This window comes from Hypanus sabinus, chromosome 13 (assembly GCF_030144855.1).
Source record: "Hypanus sabinus isolate sHypSab1 chromosome 13, sHypSab1.hap1, whole genome shotgun sequence".
Lineage (NCBI taxonomy): Eukaryota > Metazoa > Chordata > Chondrichthyes > Myliobatiformes > Dasyatidae > Hypanus > Hypanus sabinus.
The window spans coordinates 107185099-107211432 of NC_082718.1; the positions used below are offsets into that span (position 1 = coordinate 107185099).

Consider the following 26334-nt stretch of genomic DNA (forward strand, 5'->3'; position numbering starts at 1 on the left):
GCATGTGATATGTAGAATCCGAATAATTGTCAGGAGTTACTGATGTCCTTATTTGTTTAGAGTAACTTTATTGTGATTACTCTGCCCGTAGCAGGGGTAACTGGGATCATTCCGATGGAGATCTTTGACCAGACTGCAAGGCCTGCAGCATATATGATCAATGGATTCCTTTTCTGGATAAATTATATTATTATTGGGTTAACGTTCCCATTTATCGTTGTAAGTATCATGAATATTGACAATGTATAATATTGGAACAAATTAATCATTTTTATCTCTATAAATAGTCTATTTTGTAAAAATGGAAAGTGATTAGAAATGACCAGGTAAGGTGGCATGGGAATAGTTAACAGTTCAGGTCAATGAGAATTCATCAGGATGGGAAGTGGTAAGTTTTAAGATACTAGGAAAGAGAAGGAAGAAAAGGAAAGGATACGAAGTGGTGGGTAAGTGAGTTTAATGAAAGACGGGTGATAATCGGACGGGTGAAGAAGAAAAGGAGGGTGAAGTGCATGAGTAGATGTGAATTGTGCAATTATTATCTGCACTTATCAAACAGTTGCAGATAACAAGTCTGTGAACTTTAGGACAAAATAAGAATCAAGTTCATTATCACTGACATACGTTGTGAAATTTGTGGCAGGACATAAAGCTCACTACAGTTTGGGTGCTGCTTACCCACAATGCTCAGGGGTGGGAGAGTTTCTGAGTTTTTAATGTATAATGTGATAGCTTGTTCATCACACATGCGTACCTAACAGTAAAAATTGTTCCATACAATTAATATAATGGAAATATATGTGTGCAAGGTAAGGAAAGCAACATCAGGAGAATTCCTGAATCAGCAGTTGAACAACAACAGGTTTTCAGTCTCCACCTAGGATGTCATGTTTTCATTAAAATGTTGTAGTGCATTATATTTGTATTTTTTAAGGTTTTATGTAAGGCAAAAAAGCAATCAGCATTGTAGACTTGTTCTGGTGTTAGATTTTCATCAGCGAAACTCTTCAATGAATTTCTCAACTGCTTCATGATCAGCAGACTTTATATCATCTTTAAGAATTTAATGCTGCGCCTTTTCTTAAATTTCTGCAACCAGCCTGCTGAATTTTCAGAATTATCTTCAATTTTCAGTTTGTCGTGATAGATCATTGCTTGTTTCATGATCAGCGTACCGTTAAGAGGCATATGTTCACACGGACGAATCCACTCATGGTCGAGATCTTCATTGTTCACTTTATGCGTTTTTTTCCCCCAATTTCTCATTAACTTCTCTTCATTACATACGTGAGGTCACTTCTCTGAAATTTCTGTGGTGTGCAAAGACCGGCACATCGCCTAGGAACCTTCCCAGCACCCTGTGGGGATTTTCCATTTGTGACGTTATGTCAGTGATCGGAAAAATTTCAGATTTTGGAGGCTTTTGAATTTTGGAATTTCAGATAAGGGGTACTCAACCTGTGTGAAATACAAAGAAGGTAAAAATGGTTTAAAAGAGGAATAACGAGGTAGCGTTCAGAGGTTCATAGATCATTCAGAAGTTTAATCACAAAGGGGAAGAAGTTGTTCCTAAAATGTTTAGCATGAGTCTTCAGGCTCCTGTTTCTCTCCCAAATGGTAATAGGAAAAGAGAGCATGTCCTGGATGTGGTATGAATGTGAATATGAAAACATTGATATTTTTTTATAAAATAGTGTTAAGACAGAAGGAAAGCTGAGGCCAGAATAAGCTAAATCAACAGCTCCAATGGGGCTGATGCTTGAGGATATTAGAAAAGAAGTTGAGGTAGGAGTGCGAGATGAAGGGTGGCAATTCTGGAGTTTCTGGATGGAGGAGGTCCAGGAAGATGGAATAATGGTTCAGTGATGGCTATGTTATTCAAGGGGAGGTAAGAGGAATTGTTAAGAAGGGAAAATACGGGAGATTTTGCAGATACTAGAAATGGAATGTAGATCCTGATGAAGTGTCTCGGCCCAAAACATTGACTGCTTATTCCCCTTTGTAGATGTTGCTTGATCTGTTGAGTTCCTTAAGCACTTTTTGTGTGTTACTTTGTGTTAAAACAGACACGTATAGAACCTCTGCAAGGCAGGGTCAATTACCTAAACAGCAATGCCTTCTTGAGTGATGGTGATTGAGTAGCAGGGAAGCAAGCCCTTTGTAAACATTCATTTACACTGATCCCCTTTGATAGGGGTGTAAGAGCATCAAGCAATGGCCCCTGCTGAAGACAGAATAAGATCATCAGGGGTACAAATACTCTTGTGGAGTTCTGCTAGATTTTTGTATTCAGTCCTTGTCTATTCAAAATAAAATGCATTCCTTCCCCACCACTCCCTCTGCTCTTTGGAAAACCTACTGTCTGAAGGGCAGAGGGGATTCAATCCTGATGCAAATTATATTATTGTTGCTGGGTGGTATAACGAAGAGGAATAGCATGACTCGCCGTCCTTGCTGGGAAATATATCACCGGCACTTCATTGCTGCTGTGTCTAAATGCTGGATTTCTCTCCCCTTCAGCAGAGGGACTGCAGTTATTCAAAAAAGCAGCTGACTGCCTTCTTCTCAAGAGCATTTAGAAATAGGCAATAACTTCTTGTAATGCCCAGATTCCAGAAGATTAAATATTTAAAAAAATCATTTCAGGGTGAGGCAAAAAGGGAAGAGAGTAGTAAATGAAGTTGCTTTGATCCTGTAATGAAGATCTGTTGTGCTGCACTCACCCTGTCTTTCTCTCTTTCAGGAGGGGCTGGGCAGTTTCTGCTATGTGCCATTCCTTTCCCTTAGCTGCTGCTTTGTTGTCTTTATTGGAGTCTTCCTGCCCGAAACAAAAGGAAAGACCTTTCTTGAAATTTCCAAGGAGTTTCATAAGCAAAATTTCAGAGGGCTCAAGTAGACCAAGTGAAGATAAAGCAACAAAACTACGTTAAAGCCTGTCAAAACAAAAATAACCAAGGATTCCTTTCTTAAAATAAGGATTTAAACGTTCAGGACGAGAGAGAAGAAAATTCATCATCTGGAGGCTGGTGAATCTTAGCAAGTCTCTGCTAATGTACTTCTGTGGAGGCTGATTTGGTGCATATGTTACTCAGGGCCACTTTGTGAGGTACCTCCTACTCCTAATAAAGTGGCCACTGAGTGTATGTTCTGCTGCTGGAGCCATGCTCTTCAAGGTTTGACAAGTTTTGTGTACTGAGATGCTCTTCTGCACTGTTGTAGTGCATGATTGTTGTCACCTTCCAGTCAGCTTGACCAAGCCTGGCCATTCTCCTCTCACCTCTTGCATTAACAAGGTGTTTTCACCCACAAAGCTGCTGCTCACTGGGTGTTTTTGTGTTTTCTTTCACACCATTCTCTGTAAACTCTCGAACCTGTGTGTGAAAACCCCAGGAGATCAGCAGTTCCTGAGCTGCTCAAACCGCCAGGTCTGGCACCAACAAACATTCCACAATCAAAGCCACTCTGATCACGTTTCTTCCCTATGTTGATGTTCAGTCTGAACTTTATGGCCATGTCTCCATGCTTTAAGCACTGAGTTGCTGCTACATGATTGGCTGATTGGATGTTTATGTTAATGAGCAAATGTGCCTAATCCAGTGGCCACTGAGTGTACTTGTGGTGAAGGTTGATTGATTTTAGAGATTTAGAGTTAGCATGAGAAAATAGTACTGAGTGGACAGATTAGCCTTGATATTTAATAGTGAGGTGTCTCTGGGCTACTTCTGTTTCTGATGTCCAGTTAATTACTGGTGCATAATATTTGGTCAGGCGACATTTGTGAGTTAGAAAGAGAGAGGTTGCTTATGATCTGAAACATTAGCTCAGTTTTTTTTTAACCTAACCTGCTGAGTGTTTCCAGCAGGTTAGGTAGTTTCTTACTCTGCATTTAAACAATATTCTTCCATATGCTTTTTTTCTGCCGTCATGCAGTGTGGGGTAGAGCAGCTGATCTTTGCTGTTAGTTTTCTCCGTCACTGGGCAGGGAACCTACAGCAGAAATAGTTGTTGATAATCCAGGTCACATGTTCAAGTATCTGCAGATTCATTCATAAAATTGATCAATAGAACCAACAATTTACTGAGCTCATGCTTATACCTTTATGAGAAATAATTTCCCCAACTTTAGGCAGCCCCTAGGTTTTGTATGTTTTTCCATTCCTGACAACTGTAAGCCAGTTTCTCTGTACCTGAGAAATACTCATTTCCCACTGCTGCCCATATCAAATCGCTCTACATATAATTTCTAAAATTCATTCATTTCATTGTATACTCACTCTCATAAGTAAACTAATTGAATATACATGTATCCAGTTATTCACAAGTACCACAGAACATTATTATGCTATCTAGATAAATGTTTTACAGATGTACACCACATTTCCACAGATCAGGCCATCCATAGCCTGGGAGCCTCTGTAGCTTTCGAACTTAATGACAGGAAATGCTGGAAGTACTGATCTGGTTATAAGGTGAATCCAAAGTCGTGAAGGACTTCTTGACAATGATGGATACTAATCAAGAACCTATCAACCTCTGCTTTAAACATACAAACAACCTAGCTCCACAGGGCAGTGGAGGCCAATTCTCTGGATGCTTTCAAGAAAGAGATTGATCTCTTAAAGATAGAGTCAAGGGAAATGCGGAGAGGGCAGGAACAGGGTACTGATTGTGGATGATCAGCCATGATCACAGTGAATGGTGGTGCTGGCTCAAAGGGCCAAATGGCCTACTCCTGCACCTATTGTCTAAATAAATTCCTCCTCTCTGGTCTAAAGGAACATCCTTGTATTCTGAGGCTGTGCACTGTGGTTACAGTGTCTCCAGCTATTGGAAGTTCTCTCTCCGTGTCCACTCTATACTGGCCTTTCAATATTCAATAGGCTTCAATGAGATCACTCTACCTTCTAAACTCAGCAAATACAGTCCCATGAATCCACGACATGCTAGCTGGGAGCATCTGTAGTTGAATAGCTTGGAAACCACCGGCCACAGCTCAGCTCAATTCACATTGATCTGCGATTCTGATACTTCTGGGATGCTGGAAGAATCTGTATGACAGCAGGAAAACCAATTGCTTCACAACAATCAAATGTTGACATTGAAAACACTAATTCATTCTCTCCAAATGTACGGACATTTATATGGAGAACAGTACATGCACAGTTTAAAATACCAATAAAGCTGGATAATTATATATACATTTTAAATTATATAAGTTAAGCACACTCTAGTCTTCCTTGTGTTCTTTAAAGCATAGAAGCTGAATCATAAATTAGGAGACACAAGTGCGTGAGAAAGAATCTCTAGCAGTGCTGTACATATAGATAATCTGAATGAAAAGTGGCATTTAGTAAATAAGCCAATCTTAAATAAGCACTGAAACATGCTGGAATTGTGAAGCTGAAGATGTAATTTTTTGACTTTTGTCTCCTTCCTGATTTATACCAATTGCTATTAAGAGCCTACCACATGAATCAATATTCTCAATGCCTGCATCAATAAATTATTGAAGTGCCTGTTGAAGTAATTGTAACATTAAATTATTTAGAGTATAATTTCTGAAAGGTTGCATATAAAGCCAATCTTTGAACAATGAACATATCAACTGAACAGTGTAAAATTAAGGAATATTTGTTAAAGTTACATTCCCTTGTAACGATGCCCCGCATTGGTATTATAATACATCAGTTACAGTAAAGTTGGGTTTTCTTTCCAATGAGTTTAATTTGTGACTTATTTATCTTTTAATGGAAAAGCAGTTTGTTTAAAACAAACAAAGATTTCCAGTAAAGGGTTTTGGGTGTTTGAAACAAATGCTGACGAGATACATTGTGAAAGATTTGGAGTAAATCAGATCTTGTCAAACATTCCTGAATAGGACTGCCTCCTTTGCTACCAGCTGCACCCTTTGTATTTATTGCCTTTTTAGAAACTCCTGCCCCCAGGGGAGCAATATTGCCCACGCACCTTACTTGGGGAACAAGAGGTGCATGCCCAAAATTCATACAGACATACTTGATGCCATGGAAGTATCTTTTCACTCTGCTGCCAGCCATTTTATATGAGTGGGGAGAAAGGAGGTTACAGTGTGAGCAAAGGGGGAAGACATGGGAGATAGGATGCAATCGATGGTAGAATGAAAGAGTCTGTGTGTACGTATGAAAGAGAGAGCAGAACTGATTCTGCCAGCTGTAAGAGAAGTTTTGAGTAGGGTTTTGCATAAATCACCAAACCAAATAAAGCAACTCCGCTCAGTGACGACTGTTCAAAGATGAATAGTCGAAGATTGTGAAAGACGTGCTATGTTCTCAGGACAGGAGAATTTGTTCTGCATTTGGATGAGTCAACTTTGCCGCGCAACTAATCTTTGCTTCTTAGTTATGTTTGTGATGAAAGCATGGTTCAAGGATTGTTTTTTTGCAAGGGGACAAGAAACATATGAAGGGGAGTCAGCACGAGGAAATCTGCAGATGCTGGAAATTCAAACAACACTCAGAAAATGCTGGAGGAACACAGCAGGCCAGGCAACATCTATAAGGCGAAGCACTGTCAACGTTTCGGGCTGAGACCCTTCGTCAGGCCTCCTGCTGCTGCCCGGCGGGGATTCTGCCCCGTCCTCCTCTGCCGCCCGAACCCTGGGATTGTGCCCCGCCTAGGGGTCCGCATCGTGCCCAGGCCTCCGGTGTTTCCGCCTGGGAGGCGGCCCTACCCAGGACATATGCAGCCCACCCAGGGAGGGCTCTCCTCTGCCCTTTCCTCCTCTTCCGCCCGAACCCTGGGATTGTGCCCCGCACCCGCCTAGGGGTCCGCATCGTGCCCAGGCCTCCGGTGTTTCCGCCTGGGAGGCGGCCCTTCCTGGTATATATGCAGCCTGCCCAGGGAGGGCTCTCTGCCAGCCTATCTAGCCACCTAGACCTGCTTGCCTGAACCTGGGGACCTGTCTGCCTGCCTGCCTGAACCCTGGGGACCACTCCACTCTGCCTGCCTGAACTCCGGGAGCGTTACACTCTATCTACCAGAACCCCGGCTCTACCCTTAAATGCCATGGCATCCCCATCCTGTCCTGCCCCTGGTACTTCAGTGTCTGTGTCCTGCGCTTGGGTCCATCCGTCCGCGTTCCTGACACTCCAATTTTCCTGAGAAACGCTGCACCAAACATTTTTATTTTGAGTTCTAGCATGGAGTAGGCCCTCCTTGCTGTTCGAGCTGCACCACGCCGGGAACCCCCTATTCAACCCTGGCCTACTCACAGGAAAATTTACATACAATGACTAATTAACTTACCAACTGGTACATCTTTAGACCACAGAGTGAAAACTGGAGCTCCCGGAGAAAGCCTGTGCATCCACTGGAAGGATGTGCAGATTGACATCGGAATTGAACTCTGACACCCTGAGCTGAATAGCATCACGCTAACTACTACACCGTCATGGCGCCCCATTTACCATTCACTGTGTAATTTACAGACAACATCTTGTCCCAAAAACCGTGGCTGCACAAAGCATTACATACTGTTACCACAGCAGTAAACAAGACCGAATCCCATCCTCTCAATTCTCAATGATTTATTGAGAATGATGAATAGTTTGAAGGCTTGTTGCTCTCACAAGACAGGCGCTCTCAAAACGAAACTGCCTGAGAAGCTTTTAAGTGCTTTTTGAGAATGATAAAACTCTTTGAAGACTCAAATGTTTCATTCAGTCATCAAGAATATTAAGCATAACATGCTGTTTGTTAGAATTATTTGTAAATTTAATAAAATCTGTTAATCTTATCAAAGTCAAATCAGCTATCTTAACATTTCTGGCCAAGATAACCCTAAGTGCAGCATTGGCTGTCAAGAAGGAATACCAAATGACGATTTTGAGTATATTGTGCCTACCCGGGTGAGCTGCATAAAGACATGTCAGAGAGATCTCAGGATCTTCTCAATCCAAATTCCAGATTGAGTAAAAATCCATTCCTGAGCACTTGTAATGAGGAATTAATAGGATGGATGGAGGAAGAACTGATCTCGCTACAAAATGACTTTGAGCTGAATCGGAGGTTCAGAAACATCATATCAGGACTTCTGGTTGCAGAAAGAAATCTCTGAACGTTATCCTGCACTGGAAAAAGTTCAAGATGTTCTTTATTGCCTGTTAGTGGTGTGCAATTTCAGTGCAGTTGCCCAACCTCTTTCAAAGGAACAAAATAGACTGCAAACTACTGAATGTGGGGATCTGAGACACCTTCTGAGTGACATTCAGACTGATCTCTGAACCAAGCCCATCTATCTCATTGAAAAAACAATGAAGTAGTAAATACTTGGACTAGTAATATACATTCACAGTGGAAGACACTGTCAGTGTGCCAGGAGTCCATGAGTGTCAGGGAGTGAGTGTCATTGCTATTACAAAGGAAAAAGTACTAGGCAAACTCAAAGATCTTAAAGTGGATATGTCACCTAGGCCAGAGGAACTACTTCCCAGAGTCCTCAGAGAGGTTGCTGAAGAGATAACAGATGCATTGGTCATGATCTTTCAAGAATCACTTGATTCTTGCATGGTCCCGGAGGACAGTAAAATTGAAAATGTTGTTAAGAAGGGTGCAAGGCAAAAGAAAGGAAATTATAGGCTAGTTAGCCTAACCTCTGTGGTTGGGAACGAGTTGTATCAGTATTGGGACCACAACTTTTCACATTGTTTGTCAGTGATTTAGATATTGGAATTGATGGCTCTGTGGGAAAGTTTGCGGATGATATAATGATAGGTGGAGAGGTAGGTAGTGCTGAGGAAGCAATACGATTGTAGAAGGACTTTAACAAATTGGAAGAATGTGCAAAAAAGTGGCAGATGGAATACACTGTTGGGAAATGTATGATTATGCATTTGGGTAAAAGGAGTAATGGTGCAGAGTATTATCCAAATGGGGAGAAAATTCAAACATCAGAGGTGCAAAGGGACTTGAGAGTCCTTGTGCAAGTCTCCCAAAAGATTAATTTACAGTTTGAGTCTGTGGTAAAGAAGGCAAATGCAATGTTTGCATTTATTTAGAGAGGAATAGAATATAAAAGCAAGGAGATAATGTTGAGGCTTTATAAGACACTGGTCTGGTCGCACCTGGAGTATTGTCAATGGTTTTGTGTTCCATGTCTCAGAAAGGATGTGTAGTTATTGGAGAGAGCCCAGAGGAGATTCACAAGGATGATTCTGGGAATGAAGGGGTTAACATATGAGGAGTATTTGGCAACTTTGAGCCTGTACTCACTGGAATTTAGAAGAATGCGGGGGGGGGGGGGGGGGGGGGCAGGATCTCATTGAAACCTACCGGAAGTTGAAAGGACTAGATAGGGAGGATGTGGAGAGAATGTTTCATGTGGTGGGGCTATCTAGAAATAGAGGGCACACCTTTCTAAATTGAGGTGCAACCTTTTAGAATGGACATAAGGAGGAATATTTTTTAGCCAGATAATGTTGAATCTGTGGAATGCTCTGCCACAGACTGCGGTGAAGGCCAAGTCCATGGGTATACTTAAGGCAGAAGTTGTAATTCCTTAACATTCCTGGACTCATTTGACAAACTTGATCCCACCTAGTGCTTTTACTGTACGGGAAAAAGCCAGGAGGGGCATGAAGAGGCCTTGGCAAGTAGGATTAAAGAGAATCGGAAGGCATTTTATACATACATCAAAAGCACAAGGATAACTGGGGAGGGGGTAGGACCACTCAAGAATAATTGCTTGTATGTGGGGTATGTGAGTGAGGTCATTAATGAGTACTTCATGTCAGTATTTACCAAGGCGAAAGACGTGGAGGATAGGGGGCTCAATGCTGAGTGTATTGATATGCTAGGGCACTTTGAGGTAAAGGAAGAGGTAGTGCTGGGCTCTTATAGAGAATTAAGGTGGATAAGTCCTCAGGACCTGACGGGATGTACCCAGGTTATTGAGAGAGGCTGCTGGGGCTTGACCAATATCCTTATGTCCTCTCTCACCACATGGAAAGGTCACAGAAGGCTGGCAAGTAGATATTATTGTTCCATTTTCCAAAAAGCGATCCATAGGGATAATCCTGGAAACTATAACAAGTGAGTCTCACATCAGTGGTAGGGAAGTTATGAGAGAGAATTATTAGGGATAGGATTTGGAGAACCATGGCCCATTTAGGGAGAACCAGCAAGGCTTTATGTAGGAAAGACATGTCTTACTAACTTGATTGAGTTCTTCGAGGAGGGTGATCGATGAAGGTAGAGTTGTGGATGTTGTTTACATGTATTTTAGTAAGTCATTTGACAAAGTTATTTATGGGAGGCTCATCCAGAAGATTAAGATGCATGGGATCCACGGTGAATTTGCCATTTGGACTTGGAATTTGTTTACGCAAAGAAGACAGAAGTAGGTGGTTGAAGGATCTATTCTAGCTGAAGGACTGTGAAACTGGACTGATTAGTGATAGCCATGTCTCAAAAACGTAATATAGTTTCTTGAGGAGACATGATGAGAGCAGGGCAGTGAATATAGGACTTCAGTAAGGCTTTAGACAGGGTCATGCTTGGTCTGCTAAACCATATGCGATTTGGGGTGAGATAGAAAATTGGAAACAAAATTAGCTTAATGGTGGAAAGCAGAAAGTGTCAATGGAGGGTTGTTTTAGTTGACTAAAATCTGAAACGGATTTTATGCTCCAGGGATTGGGGATGGTTCACCATGTATATAAATGAGGTGGAAGAGAATGAAGGCGGCATGATGAGTTAGTTTGCAGACGATACCAAATCTGGTGATGTAGTGAATGGTGAAGGAGGTAGTCAGAGTTTGAAGTAGGATTTAGGTTGACTGGGAAGGTGAACAAGGAAATGAGTTTCAGACTTTATCTCAAGCGGGATAGGTGAATCACCCCAGGTCACTAGGGAGTGGCAGTGCTCTGGAGAGAGTTAATGAATAACAAAACTATAAAGTACAAATACAATTACTTATCTCCCTGAAAGTGGTGACACAGGCAGATAGAGGAGCAAAGAAAGCATTTGGTGTCCTTATCTTCGATCATCTGCAGCACTGAGTATAGGGGATGGGATGTCATGGTCCATAATTGTGAGTAGTTTTTAACCCTTTATCTAAGAAAGGATGCGCTGGCGTTGGAGCAGGTCCAGAGGAGGTTTGTGAGAATGTTCAAGGAAATGAAAGGGTTACCGTCTGGGCCTGTACTCACTGGAATTTAGAAGAATGAGGGAGGAGTCTCATTAAAACCTATCGAATATTGAAAGACCTAGAGTGGACGTGGAGAGGGTGTTTCCTATACTGGGAGAGACTAGCACCAGAGGGCACTGCCTCAGAATACAAGGACATCCTTTTAGAACAGAGATGAGGAGAAATTTCTTTAGCAGAGGGTGGTGAATCTGTGGAATTCATTACCACAGATGGCAGTGGAGGCCAGATCATTTGGTATATTTATAGGTGCTTAATTAGTAAGGATGTCAAAGGTTATGGGGAGAAGATCTAAGATCATAAGACATAGGAGCAGAATTAGGCCATCCAGCCCATCAAGTCTGCTCCGCCGTTTGTTCCCGTCATGCAAGTCTTTGGTTAGGCTGTTCTTCGACTATGGTGTACAGATCTGGTCACCAGGTTAGAGGAGAGATGTGGTGAAGCTGGAGAGGGTGTAGAAAATATTCACAGGAATGTTGCTTGGACTTGGGTTATAAAGAGAGATTAGATAGTTTGGAACTGTTTTCCCTAGAGTGAAGGATTTGTGTGGGGTGGGGGTTGGTCAGTGATCTTATGAAGGTTTATAAAGTGATTGTAAGATTAGGTAGCATTTTCCCAGGGTAGGGGAGTCGAAAACTAGAGGGCATTGGTTTAAGGTGAGAGGGGAAAGATTTAAAGGGGCAGAAGATGGTGGGTATATGGAACAAGCTGCCAGGGGAGGTGATGGGGGGCAGCTACAATAACAAAGGCATTTGCACAGCACATGGAGAAAATGGTTTAAAGTGATATGGGTCAAATGTGGGCAAGTGCAGTTAACGTGGATGCTTTGATGTGTTGGGCCATAGGGCTGGTTCATGTTGAATAATTGCAACTTCCCACTGCCCACTCACTGATTCTTTGCCCACTTACAAAAGATTAAGGACCCCCATCACCCAGGACAAGCACTTTTCTCATTACTAGCATCATGGAGGAGGAACAGGAGCCTAAAGGCACACACTTTGTCGTTTATTTTATGTATTGCACTGTACATTTGCTGAAAAACAGCAAAAATAACAGCAATGATAAATCCCATTCTGATTCTGATTCTATGCACATGATAAATAAACAAATATTGATCTTGAAGTCTAATCTCCCATTCCAGTTCATGTTTACTACACTCAATAAAAAGTGGTAATTTTATGACAATATATGCAAAGCCAGCAATCAAAGTTCAAAAAGTTCAAAGTACATTTATTATCAAAGTACATATGCAATACACAACCTTGAGATTCCTCACGAAATAAAGAAACATCATGGAATGCATTCAAAGAAAACAACACCTAACCACGACAAAAAGAAAATAAACTGCACAAACAGCAAAAAACGAGCAAAAAACACAATTGTGTCTGCAATCATCCCGATGGAAATCTTTGACCAGACTGCACGGCCAGCCGCCTACATGATCATTGGCTCCCTGTTCTGGATAAACCTCATTATAGTTGGTCTGACTTTTCCATTTCGTGTTGTATGTGTCCTGAATGCAATTGAATTTTGTGGCACAAACTGTAGTGATTTTGTTAAATATTCTAGGTTGCAGCACATGTCCTTTTTGGAAGTTTCTTGCATATACCATTAATAATTATTCACTAATTTGAATTTTTTCTATCTTGTTCTTTACGAGCTGTATTACTGATTCATTCTGTTGGAAGTTTTGCTGACATGACATGCTTTAACGATGTCCGACCTCTCCTTAGTTCTGTTCTTACTACCCATAGGCACAGCTCAAATCTGTGCCTTCAACCTGCCCATACACATCCTGGAGGATTGAAGATTCACCCAGTCACCATTCCATTGAAGACTCAGCCAGTAGCTTTTCCATTGAAGATTCACCCAGTCACCATTCCATTGTGATGAAATGAAATAAATGAAAATCAGAGGATGGATTCATTCGCTGGTTTTTTGAATTGTTTGTAGGTGAATTTGAGCCCATTCTTGGAACTAACCATAAACACATCAATGTCTAAAATGAAAGCAGAGAACCCTACGTTAGTTATGGTTCAAAACATTCCAAGTCTAGAAATTGCACTTAAAACAGAAACTGCTGGAATTCCTCAGGTGAGGCAGCATCTGTGGAGGGAGAGGAAGTTAGCATCTCCGATGGTTTGATCAGAAACCAAATAGACACCGAACAGTACTGCCGAGGAGGTGAGGAGATGAGGCAGGAAAGGGAAAATCTAAGAGAGGTTGGAGATCAGGTGAGAGTAAATGCACAAGATTTGCAGGATTGGCTGGGACAGGCTCTTGGGACTGGAGTAGCTGCTGGCATTCCTGTAGATAACATCACAAATGTCGAAACATACAGTGAAACTCATCATTTCTGTCAAATCAAATCAAATCAGAAAGGAATGTGCTAGGCAGCCCACAAGTATCACTGTGCTTTTAGAATGGTAGAAGTCAGTGAATGCATGTTCAAACGGTATTGCCATCAGCAAGACCACTATTTAGATGCACTACTCTATGCACCACACTTCCATCTGCCAACAGCTTCCATCAATCAGAATGTATCAGAATTTTCCATGCGTTATTCTCCTTCAAGCAGCACTGCCAATGACTTAACCACTGCATTGCAGCAGACCGGAAGGCTCCACAATGGGTGGTCAAAATTGCCCAACACACCATCGGCACCAGCCTATCCACCATCAACAACAAAGATCCAGAAAGGTGCCAGAAAAAGGCCAGTAACATCATGAAGGATCTCACCCACTCCTATCAGGCAGCAGGCGACGTAGCATCCGTTCCAGGACCACCAGACTTAAAAACAGTTACTTTCCCCAAGCAGTAAAGCTGAACACAATCTCCATCCACTAATGTACCCCTCCACAACCCCCCCGCGACAAAGATTTCATTCTGTTTTACACTTGTGCATTGGAAATGACATTAAATAATCTTGAATCCACATACAGCAGCTTGCTTAGCTACTAACTATTCTACCATAACCTGTGCACAACACACCAAACAATCACTAGGTTCCCTCTTTCTTGCAGAGGGTCACACACAATCATTCATGGTCATTAAATTCATTGACATATTACATTATATCTTCCACAAGTTCTATCAATCTCTCATTGTAATTACAAATTGTTAGTTTACATTAGGGTTACATCATTTCAATCATTTAACTGTGTACAAGTATTTCTCAGCAAGTCAGTCTGGGCTGAATATACTTTCCTGAGTTGGTGCCATCGCTCACAGCTCCAGCTCCTCAGCCTAACCACCCTCTGCTGTAAGCACTTAATCAGTTCTTGATTGGCTGCGAAGTGCTTACTGACTGACTGCCTTCCTATGGTTCTTTGCTGTATCTTGACGTCTGTTTCTTGGCTCTTAAATTCTGTGAACAGCTTTGTCTTCTGTCAGTCCTTAGAGCCAGGTTGATTAGTTCAATGTAATCTTATCAATCATAAATTTCCATCAGTGATCAGGAGTCACAGTTTTCTGATGCAACAGAGAAAAAAAACAATTTAAGTTTCTTTACTAATTTTACAAATCTAACTTGGAAAGTTTAATTTCTCCATTTAGGTATTTGTACAGATGCAGGTCCACATCTTGCTGCTTTTTTCTTTTAGTTGGCCAAAACCATCTCCTGACTAAATGACTATTCAACACCAAGAGAACATAAAGAATATAGAGCATAGGACAATTGAAACCATAACATAATACTGGCCTTTTGGTGCACAATGTTGTGCCAAACATTTAACCGACACTAAAATCAATTTAACTCTTCCCTTCTATTTAAATAGCCTTCCATTTTTATATCATCCATGTGCCTCTCAAGAGTTTCTGAAATGTGTCTACCTCTACCACCAGCCCCGATATCACGTCCACACACTCACTATTCTCTGTGCAAAAAACCTTCCCTTTGACATTCCCCCTGTACTTTCCTCCAGTCATCTTAAAGTTATGCCCTCTTGTATTAGCCATTTTCACTGTGGGATGAAGTCTCTGGCTATTCACTCAGCCTATGCCTCTTACCTTGTACACCTCTATCAAATCACCTCTCATCCTCCCTCTCTCCAAACAGAAAAACCCCAGCTTGCTCAACCTCTCCTTATAAATATTCTCCTGGTAAATCTCCTCTGCACCCTCTCAAGAGCTTCTGCATCCTTTCTATAATGGGGCAACCAGAACTGAACACATTATTCCAAATAAAAGATCAGTCTTGGCACAGTGGGCCAAATGGCCTCCACCTCAACCACACCATCTGCCAACTGGTCACCCAGTGTCACACTCTTAGTCACTAGTTGAAATACAGGGATCTTGCATATTGTAGAGACTTGTCTGGCAGTGGGACTGGAACACACAGTCTCCAGCCATCAGCAGGTCAGAAGCCATAACAACAGAAAGGTTAGCTCAGGCTTTGCAAGAGGGCAGAGCTACACAAAAGTCCTACCATAGAGGACTTTTGAGACTGAAGAAATAGACCACAGATGAGTATGCACAATGCTATAAAGCAGGACTGCAGTGTAAATGTGGACAGAGTCCAGATCCTAGCATGTACATGGTGTTGTGTAGAATTCAGAGCCACATCTTCCAGCATGGAAGTGGCAGCCAGTTCAATTTCATCACCTGTAGACCATATGGAGTAAATCACAGTTGACATGTCAGCTTCCACTCAACTGTAAGCCGAGGTCAACCAACTTGCGAGTGTTGTACTGGAAGCTCTATCAGCTTCTGCTGAGGGTCCAGGCAAGAACTTTGAAGTTGCACTTGAAGAATAACATGAAATATGAAAAAATAAACAGAGTGTTCCAAGATCTCAGCACGTCAGGCAGCATCCACGGAAAGTGAAAAACATAAACATTTCAAACCGATTATCTTTAGGAGATGTGGAACAAGATTAGATATGTAACACACAAAATGCTAGAGAAACTTAGGAAACATCTATAGAAAGGAATAAAGAGTCTCGGCCTGAAATGTTGACTCGTTATTCCTCTCTATGCTGTAGAACAGAAGGAAATTTATATTAGGCAAGAAACGGTGTTGGATAGACTGTTGAGTCTGAAGGCTGATAAGTCCCCGGGACCTGATGGTCTGCATCCCAGGGTACTTAAAGAGGTGGCTCTAGAAATCGTGGACACATTGTTAATCATTTTTCAATGTTCTATAGATTCAGGAACAGTTCCTGCTGATTGGAGGGTGGCTAATGTTGTCCCACTTTTCAAGAAAGGAGGGAGAGAGAAAACAGGGAATTATAGACTGGTTAGCCTGACGTCAGTGGTGGGAAAGATGCTGGAGTCAATTATAAAAGAGGAAATTACGACACATTTGGATAGGAGTAGAAGGATCAGTCCAAGTCAGCATGGATTTATGAAGGGAAAGTCATGCTTGACTAATCTTCTGGAGATTTTTGAGGATGTAACTATGAAAATGGACAAGGGAGAGCCAGTGGATGTAGTGTACCTGGACTTCCAGAAAGCTTTTGATAAGGTCCCACATAGGAGATTAGTGGGCAAAATTAGGGCACATGGTATTGGGGGCAGAGTACTGACATGGATTGAAAATTGGCTGGCTGACAGGAAACAAAGAGTAGCGATTAACGGGTCCCTTTCGGAATGGCAGGCCGTGACCAATGGGGTACCGCAAGGTTCGGTGCTGGGACCGCAGCTGTTTACAATATACATTAATGATTTAGATGAAGGGATTAAAAGTAACATTAGCAAATTTGCTGATGACACAAAGCTGGGTGGCAGTGTGAAATGTCAGGAGGATGTTATGAGAATGCAGGGTGACTTGGACAGGTTGGGTGAGTGGGCAAATGTATGGCAGATGCAGTTTAATGTGGATAAATGTGAGGTTATCCACTTTGGTGGCAAGAACAGGAAGGCAGATTACTATCTAAATGGAGTCAAGTTAGGAAAAGGGGAAGTACAACGAGATCTAGGTGCTCTTGTACATCAGTCAATGAAAGCAAGTCTGCAGGTACAGCAGGCAGTGAAGAAAGCTAATGGCATGCTGGCTTTTATAACAAGAAGAATTGAGTATAGGAGTAAAGAGGTCCTTCTGCAGCTGTACAGGGCCCTGGTGAGACTCCACCTGGAGTATTGTGTGCAGTTTCGGTCTCCAAATTTGAGGAAGGACATTCTTGCTATTGAGGGAGTGCAGCGTAGGTTCACAAGGTTAATTTCCGGAATGGCGGGACTGTCATATTTTGAAAGATTGGAGCGACTGGGCTTGTATACACTGGAATTTAGAAGGATGAGAGAGGATCTGATTGAAACATATAAGATTATTAAGGGATTGGACACGCTGGAGGCAGGAAGCATGGTCCCACTGATGGGTGAGTCCAAAACTAGAGGCCACAGTTTAAGAATAAGGGTTGGGCCATTTAGAACAGAAATGCGGAAAAATTTTTTCACCCAGAGAATGGTGGATATGTGGAATGCTCTGCCCCAAAAGGCAGTGGAGGCCAAGTCTCTGGATGCATTCAAGAGAGTTAAATAGAGCTCTTATAGATAGCGGGGTCAAGGGATATGGGGAGAGGGCAGGAACGGGGTATTGATTGTGTATGATCAGCCATGATCACAGTGATTGGCAGTGCTGGCTAGAAGGGCTGAATGGCCTACTCCTGCACCTACTGTCTATTGTCACATATGAGGAGTCCATTTGGAGTCCATTTGGTGGTCTGGGCCTATACCCACTGGAGTTTAGAAGAATAAAGGGGGATCTCATTGACGCCTATCAAACACCGAAAAGCCTTGATAGACTGGATGTGGAAAGGATGGTTTCTATAGTGGGGGAGTCTAAGTCCAGATGGCACAACCTCAGAATACAAGTCATCCCATTAGAACAGAGATAAGGAGGAACTTCGCTAGCCAGAGCGTGGTGAATCTGTAGAATTCATTGCCTCAGATGGCTTTGGTGGCCAAGTCACTGTGTATAGTTAAAGTGAAGGTTGATATGTTTGATTAGTAAGTATAAAAAGGTTATGGGGAGAAGGTAGGAGAGGGGTGAGAGAGATAATAAATCAGCCATGATGGAATGGCGGAGCTAGTTCAATGGGCCAAAGGGCCTCATTCTGCCCCTATGTCTTATGGGTAGGAAACTATAGTAACTGTAATTGTAATTAGTTTATTATGGTCACATGTACCAACATACAGTGAATAGCTTTACTTTGCTATGGGATCCAGACAGATCATTCTGTATGCGTATTTTTGAGGCAGAACACAAGGAATAAAAATACATGAACACAAGAGATTATGCAGAGCCTGGAAATGCAGAGCAACACACACTGAATGTTGGAGAAACTCAGCAGGTCAGGCAGCACCTATGGAGTGGAATTAAACAGTCAATATTTCAGGCCGATTTACTTCATCCTGGAAAGGAAGGGGACAGGAGTCAGTTATAGAAACACAGAAAACCCTACAGCCCAATACAGGCCCTTCGGCCCAGAAAGCTGTGCTGAACATGTACTTACTTTAGAAATTTGGGTTACCCATAGCCCTCTGTTTATGGGTAAGTGTAGGATCTTTGCTCTGCTGTACCTCATCCCTGAAAAGTGGGTATATCCCAGTGTGAGGGTCTTTAACGATGGATGCTGACTTCTTGATGCGCCACTTTTTGAAATATCCTCATTGGTAGGGAAGGTTGAGGCTGTGATGGTGCTGGTTGAGTCTGTAGTCTTCTGTAGTTACTTGTGATCCTGTGCATTGAGCCTCCATACCATGCTGTAATGCAGTCAGAATACTCTCCACTGTACATCTATATAAGTTTGCAAAAGTCTATGGTGACATTTCCAATGTCCTCAAACTCTTAACATAGTAGGGCCAATGGTGTGCCTTCACTCACAATTGACTAATATGGTGGCCCAGGATAGATCCTCGAAGATGTGAACTTTTCACCCTTTCCATCACTAACTCCGCAGTGAGAACTAGGGTGTGTGTTTCCTGACTTCCCCTTCCAGAAGACCACAACCAGTTACTGGGTCTTGCTGATATTGAGTGTGAGCTTGCGGTTGTGACACCATTCAGCCATTCATGTACACCTCCTCATTGCCATCTAAGGTGTTATGACCTACACTGGCATCATCAGTGAATTTATACATGACGTTTGAGCTCTGCCCAGTGACAGCAAGCGATATAAAGACAGGTGAGCATGTAGGCATGTGGAAGCCACTATCATTTAGGATGATTTAAACCTGCTCAATAGGTACATTAAAATCTTTTCAGTAGAGACAAAGTTCAATGTGGAAGGAAGGGGAGAAACAAGTTTGAAAAACAGAGGAAGAAAAGGCTGAAAATAGTAACATAGAAGATTGGTAGTGTTTAATGGAATAATTTAATTCAGGATCCTTGGGACATAAAGACAATAAACGAGGGTGGAGAAAGGCATGTGTAAAGACGTTCTTTGGAGGACAAGAATGACAACTCAGTTCCTAGTTATGAGTTAAACATAAGAAATAGAAACGGTAGTTTATCAAGACTTGGAGCTTGCTCCACCACGACAGTAGCTGATCAGTTATCTCAGTCACCATTTTCTCTCATTCTCCTCCATTTAACAGCTCTACTTTACAACTTATTTGGATGAGGAAATGGAATGTTGGTTTAGTAAGCTTGCTGATGTCATGAAAGTTGGTGAAATTATGGACAGTTTAGAAGGTTGTCGTAGATTGACAGAGCCTTGTTCCCAGGGAGGAAATGGCTAATACCAGGGGGCATAATTTTAAGGTGATTGCTGAAAGATATAGGGGGGCAGAATATCTTTTTTTTTTAAATACAGAGAGTAGTATTCCCTGCCAGGGGTGGTGATAGGGACAGATACATTAGAGACTTAAGGGACTCGGATAGTCAGATGGATGGTAGTAAAATGGAGGCTACGTAGGACAGAAGGGTTGGATTGATTTTAGAGAAGATTATATGGCTGGCACAAAATTGTCCTGTTCAATGTCCTAATCTGTAGGAGCCATTTCAGAGCTGGGAGAATTTTGGAAGATGTTTACTATCTCAAAGCTCTGAAACAGGTCATCAAAACCTGTGGATTTATCAGCAGTCAAACTCTTTAATTTCTCTAGTAATTTTAACAGCTGCTCATTTGCTCCTGACCTGTTCTAGTCCACTATTTTCACAAAAATTTTGCTGATATTCCACCGTATATGCCAGAACATTGAACAGTACCCTCAGACCAAAATATTGTATCAAAGTAATTAAATTAGTAATCAAATGCCCAACTAAACTAATCCCTTCTGCCTTAGCAATGTTCGTATCCTTCCATTTATTCACATCCATGTACTTACCTAAAACCCTCTTGAAGGTTTCTGTTGTATTTGCCCCGCCATCACCCAGGCAAGCACATTGCAGACACTCACAGTGAAAGTACTGATCTGGTTAGGCATTAATTATAAAGTGAATCCGAAGTCATGAAGGACTTCTTGACAATGATGGATACTAATCAAGAACCTATCAACCTCTGCTTTAAACATACAAACAACCTAGTTCCACAACCATCTGTGGCAATGAATTCCACAGATTCACCACTCTCTGGCTAAACTTTTTCACCCAGAGAGTTGTGGATCTGTGGAATGCTCTGCCCCAGAAGGCAGTGGAGGCCAATTCTCCGGATGCTTTCAAGAAAGAGTTGGATTGAGCTCTTAAAGATAGTAAAGGGATATGTGGAGATATGTGGGATATGTGGAGAGGGCAGGAATGACGGCGGCGCCGCGACGCTGGCCCCTGCCGTCCGGAGGATGACGGCGGCGCCGCGACACTGCCCCCTGTCGCCCGGAGGTTGACGGCGGCGCCGCGACACTGCCCCCTGTCGCCCGGAGGATGACGGCAGGCGGGTGACTGAATAAGGCAGCCCTCGACACGGCAACAAATCAGTGGGAGAAATAACTCAAGGAGGAGCAAAGTGAACAGGGTCAGGAATGCCGGTGAGTTTGCTGACTTGCAGCGATGGTTGAGCGTGGACTGAGGGAGCGGGTCAGACACCGGGATACCGGAACACCAACCGGCGACCTCGGGTGAAGCGAGCCCGCCGTATCCGTGATGGAGAAGGGCCGTAGAAATAGATTCAGGTACCCCCATTCCTTGTTCGTGTGCACTTCACACAGTAAACAGCATGGAAGTAATAAATATAACGACGACCGCAGAAGTACCGGAATAGTACAAATCGTGGTAGTGCGCATAGGAATGCTAAAGTGATAATGATGGCAGAGGTCCGGCGACAGAGGCTGTAACCCAGTCAACAGAAGCGTTCTGACTCAATTCCCCCAAGTACCCCGTGTCCTGATGCATGAATTGGTCCTCTGCATCCATAGTCGCTATTCTGCGCATTGCCCGTTGCTCCAGTTGACGGTATCTGCAGTCTCCCATGTCTCCTCCTCCTATTACCACTCTGCATTTCTACCAGTCGTCCCACCTCTTCAGTGTGTTGGCGGCATTGAGGAGCTGAGGTTGCAACCTGATCTCTCTCGGGTGGTTCCCCAAATTCCCGGGATTGGAAGCCATCTGGTCGGACAGTCAAGACGAGACCACACCGACGGGGAAAAACACGCGTTACTGAGATGAAACAGACCCTCTGGCAAACCAGGAAGTAAGCTATATTTACACTTTATAGAATTTTTCCACAAAAAAGTCACCAGTAATCCTTAAAATCTGTTAGAGTGCATTAAACAAAGGCAATATTACTTGAGAAGTTTTAAAAATCTCAGAGTATATTAAAATATTTGATTTTACTTAAACTATTAGAAAATATAAAAATATTTTACATGGCAAAACAGTTTGAAATATCTACCTGTGTTTCTTTCAGCCAGGATATTGGTTTCCCTCCAGTTAAGGTGCAGCCCGTCCCTTTTGTACAGATTGTCCCTCAGTAGAAGAGGTTCAAATGACCTTTTCTCTGTTTGTTCTGTTCACTTAAGTTATTTTAGTTCCTTTTATCTTCTATTCACGTCACAAGTAATTTGATTCCTGCCATATTGAACACCTCTTTCATAGGTGTCTCTAAAAGACATTTGTACGTTGGAGTTTGGTTAGTCTTACTGTCTGACAGTTCCAGGGATTAGAGTTTGCTTCTCAGGCACTGTCTGTGCAGAGTTACACATGTTCTTGGAGCCAAAAAGTTCCTCTGGGTTTTCCAGTTTTCTCCCACTTGTTGACAATTTAATAGCATGTGACTACTGTATAATCACCATTCAGTGTGTAAATGGTGTGAGGGGAAACAAGCTGCAGGGGTTCTGGGAAATAAAGAGGGAAAATGGGACTTATGGGATTGGTCAAAGGGTCTTTTGTGTCATTATAAGAAATATAAATCTATGTGATAAGAAACACGATGGGATGATATATTGGGGGAATGTTTGGCTGATGATTTTAATGTGGAGGAGTATGTTATTTTTCGTCTTTATCACCCATTCAGTGGATGTTGAGCAGCGGAGGGAATGCACATTACGGCTTTGAGAATCAGGTAGTGTTCAACGTCTATCTCAAGTTCAAGTGTTTTGTCTTTAATACAACAGGTCACTCAGCTCTGGATCTATAAAGGAGGCTTGATTTTCCTGCTGCTTGATGCTGCCACTTCCTTAAATCTTGACTTCTCACCTAACCATCTTGCAGAAGAAGTCTATAAATGGATTTGGTAAGTTATTTGTACAATTATTGATGGAAATTACTATAAATTACATTGAGTGGTGATGTCAGATCAATAACATTAAAGTAATGCATTGAAGAAATAGAGAATGTATTAGAAATGCCATTTGAAAAGTCAGATGTCTTTTGAATTATTATGGACCAAATGTTTCATGGCTCAGAGGTGGGCAAAATCCTTTATTCTCTGTGTGGAATAAATTATTTTGTCCATTTTTTGCGTCGTTGAGCTTTGTTCAGGGAACCTTTTAGTGAAAGACCATTTTTGAGCCATGAAGCACTGAGCCTGAGACATTGGTAGCATGGTTGTCCTGTGGATAATTGTAGTCATGAATTGGATGTGGAAGGGTAAGTGTGACATGAACAGAAAACACACCACCCTCTTTGCTCTTGTACTGGAACTTCACGTGCATTGTTCCTTCCCACTGTACTGCAGTCTGCCCAATCGCATTCAGAGCCTGCTTCCCCCCACCCCCCGCACTACTTTTACAGGCAAGAATAGGAGATTTATCACTAGCTTTTAATTTTCACCCTGATAATTCATTAATGAAACAGTGGCTTATTGTAAGTTACTGTTCTGTATTCACTCCTTATGATATAACCACTCTTGTGTACTGTCGCTGTACTGTGAAGAAAGAGTTAAATGTGATTCCTCCTTGGTATACATACGCTAAAATGGCTAACAGCAAGTGGATGCTTGTAAGACAAAATGATGTTAGTCTGGGATGTGATAATGTTTTGAGAAAGTGGTGTGAGTACCAGTCGCCAGCCTTGAACATAGATAGTGGCAAAAAATGTATTTGTCAGGAAACGTGCAGGGGTAAATGTTTACACAATTTCTTTGTGCAAGTGGAAGTTTTTTAGGCTAGATTATGACTACTGCTGAGTGAGAGTACTTTTTCTCTCTTTCTGTATTTAATTCTTTGTTTCACTCTAATAAAGCAATTTTTGATTGTCTTTAAAACCCCTACAATGCTGCCTCCTTTGTTTGCGAATACCTCTTGCTGCTGTATCCCAAAATAACAAGGAATGAATTTTAAAATACTTTTGTTACATTTACCTATCGCTTAAGCAGTTTATCGCCTTCCCAAATTCACCAATGACTATCACAATTTTGACTGTATTTGCTGTCTAAATAACCTGATTTTGTAATTGGCAAGTCCATCTCCATGCTGCAGAGTAACCACTAAAACTGTCACAAAGTTTGGGGCATCCCCTCCTGTTTATAATATCAATTGGGCCATTTCAGTAAAAGTTAGTTGTATATTTGATTGTCGTGAAGTAAAAATGCTTTTAGTGAAATAGAGCAAAAATGTTGTTATGTAAATACTAGATTATTAAATCTTACAGCTGATAAGGGTCAATGCTTTTTTTTACATCATACTGCTAAGCACAGTTTTGGAAAGATACAAGATTGGGTTAAAACTTTAACCAGCTTGACATGAATTTTCCTTCCCTTCTCATTTACCATCAGTTAAGGCGATTGCTTCTATACTGTTGGAGTGTCTTGTTGTCACCCACAGACCACATGTTAGAGGAGTCGAGATGTTAATATTCGGGGTTTAATCTTGTACTGAGTAAGGTGGGGACTGTGAGATTATCATTCAGTTGCTCTTCCCTTTGTATAGATGAGATGAGCAAGAATCATGTAGTTTTCATGTCAAAATTGTACATGCTCATTATTTGCTTCCCTGTTTCTTTTGATGTGTTAAGGATTTTACAATGTTTGATCCACTATCAGCACTGTGAGCCACCAATTTTGTATATGAGTCATGTTCATAGAGCCCAGTAATGGGCCTTCAGCTTAATGTGACCGTGTTGACCATCTATACTAATTTCATTTGCCTGTGATTGGTCTATAGCCTTGTAAGCCTTGGTGATGCAAGAACTCAGTATGATACTTTAGGATTAACTGCCTCCACTATCCACTATCCATTCAGATATCATTCCACATTCTAACCATACTGGGTGAAAAATATGTTTCTTCTAAACTTAAGGCTATAGTTTCTCTGCTGTGAGGAAATGTTTCTCATTTTCTTCCCTATATACACCCGTGTAATTTTGCATGCTTCATTCATCCCAAGGAAAGCAAACCCAGCCTAGTCCACCCTTGGAACTGAAATCCTGGTGAATCTCTTCTGCACCCTCTCCAGTGCAATTACATTCTTCCTATGGTGTGATGACCAGACCTGTACACAGTGCTTCATCTTTGGCCTGACAAATGTATCATAACCTCCTTGCTCTTTTGTTTTCTGTCAATGAAGGTAAGTGTACCATGTGCCGCCTTCACCTTCTCTATGTGTGCTGATATCTACAAGTATCCTTGGATGTTTACACCAAGGTCTATTTGTTCCTCAGTACTCACTGGGGTTTTGCCATTTATTCTGCATGGCCTAGTCTGACCAGCCCTCAAAAATGCATCACACCACACTTACCAAGATTAAATTCCATCTGCCTTTGTTCTGCAACATTTAACCACTCTCAATTATCACCAATATCGCAAACACAAATCATGCCTGCTACGTTCATATCTAAATCATTAATGTGTATAACAGTGAGAAAACTGTGTGCTTCACTCGCCAGAAGCTTCCAAACACACAAAAATCCTGCCTCCTATAATCAATAGGAGACAGTCACATATTTTTTCCAAAAATTGAGTCAAACTGCTCCACCCTCACAACAAAACTATGCTGGCTATGTCTATTTTATCTATCTTTCAATCCTGCTTCTCAGATTACTTTCTAAGATTACTTTCTAAGATCTTCCCTGTTATTGATAAGTTTTCTGCCTGGTTTATCCCTGTAAGTGGTAAAATTGTCATTCAACCAGACAAGAGTACACATGAACACCGCCAAATCAAACAGCGTCCCTCCAGGGCCAAGGTGCAAAACACAGTACCAACAGTCATAAACAGCACACAGCACATATAGGATAGCAAGTAAACATAGAGTCGCACAAAAAATATTAATTGGCCCCAGTCACTGAGAAGTATGTCTTGTAAATCGATGGTGGATGGGTGTTATTGGCAAGAACAAGCAGTTTTCAACAGTCTGCAATGAATGTATGTACACAATCCAGCTTGTCCTTCCACCAACTGAACGTGGGATGGCAGCATGGATGGGAGGGTCCTGCCTCAACTCAACCTGGACCCCTCGCTGCACTGCCTTCAGTGTCTCCAGTGTAGATTTGCTACAACAGGCAAGCCCACAGCCTGAGGCCAAGTCTGTGCTACAACTGAGGCCGCACGGCTCCCCACACTGTCTGTCTCACCAATAAACAAAGGAAACAGACTTGCACCATTTTACATTACCAATGTCCAGCAGGGTCTTTGATTGCAAGAGATACATCCAAGACAGTCTTTTCTGTTAGACGACACACTGCCTTTGCGCACTGACTCTGCCTTTCTGTGGCAGGCAGTAACACAGTCAACGCCAAGTCCACTTGCTTCTGATGGGGTAAACCTGTCATGCTTGAAGTTCTCGGTGTCCAGCATTATCTTGCAATTCTTTTAAAAAAAAAAGACAAAAAAACCTGGTTGGA

General features: G+C 42.0%; 2 protein-coding genes across 7 annotated transcripts in view; both read left to right on the forward strand.

Annotated features, from left to right (window-relative positions):
- The window catches only part of LOC132404256 (solute carrier family 2, facilitated glucose transporter member 11-like), a 34872-nt gene extending 29156 nt beyond the window's left edge, over positions 1-5716 (forward strand). For both annotated transcript variants that reach the window (XM_059988378.1, XM_059988380.1), the window contains exons 13-14: positions 92-219; positions 2744-5716. In XM_059988378.1, coding sequence (XP_059844361.1) covers positions 92-219; positions 2744-2896 — 281 coding nt within the window. In that variant the 3' untranslated portion in view covers positions 2897-5716. The remainder of the gene's footprint in view (positions 1-91; positions 220-2743) is intronic.
- Positions 5717-20864: 15148 nt separating this feature from the next.
- Positions 20865-26334, forward strand: part of LOC132404257 (solute carrier family 2, facilitated glucose transporter member 11-like) — a 40312-nt gene continuing 34842 nt past the window's right edge. Inside the window, exons 1-3 of one of the 5 annotated variants that reach the window (XM_059988385.1) lie at positions 20865-21227; positions 21563-21745; positions 22668-22786. In XM_059988385.1, the coding sequence (XP_059844368.1) occupies positions 22778-22786 (9 nt within the window). In that variant the 5' untranslated portion in view covers positions 20865-21227; positions 21563-21745; positions 22668-22777. The remainder of the gene's footprint in view (positions 21228-21562; positions 21746-22667; positions 22787-26334) is intronic. The other 4 variants (XM_059988381.1, XM_059988382.1, XM_059988383.1 and 1 more) reach the window with 4 other exon arrangements.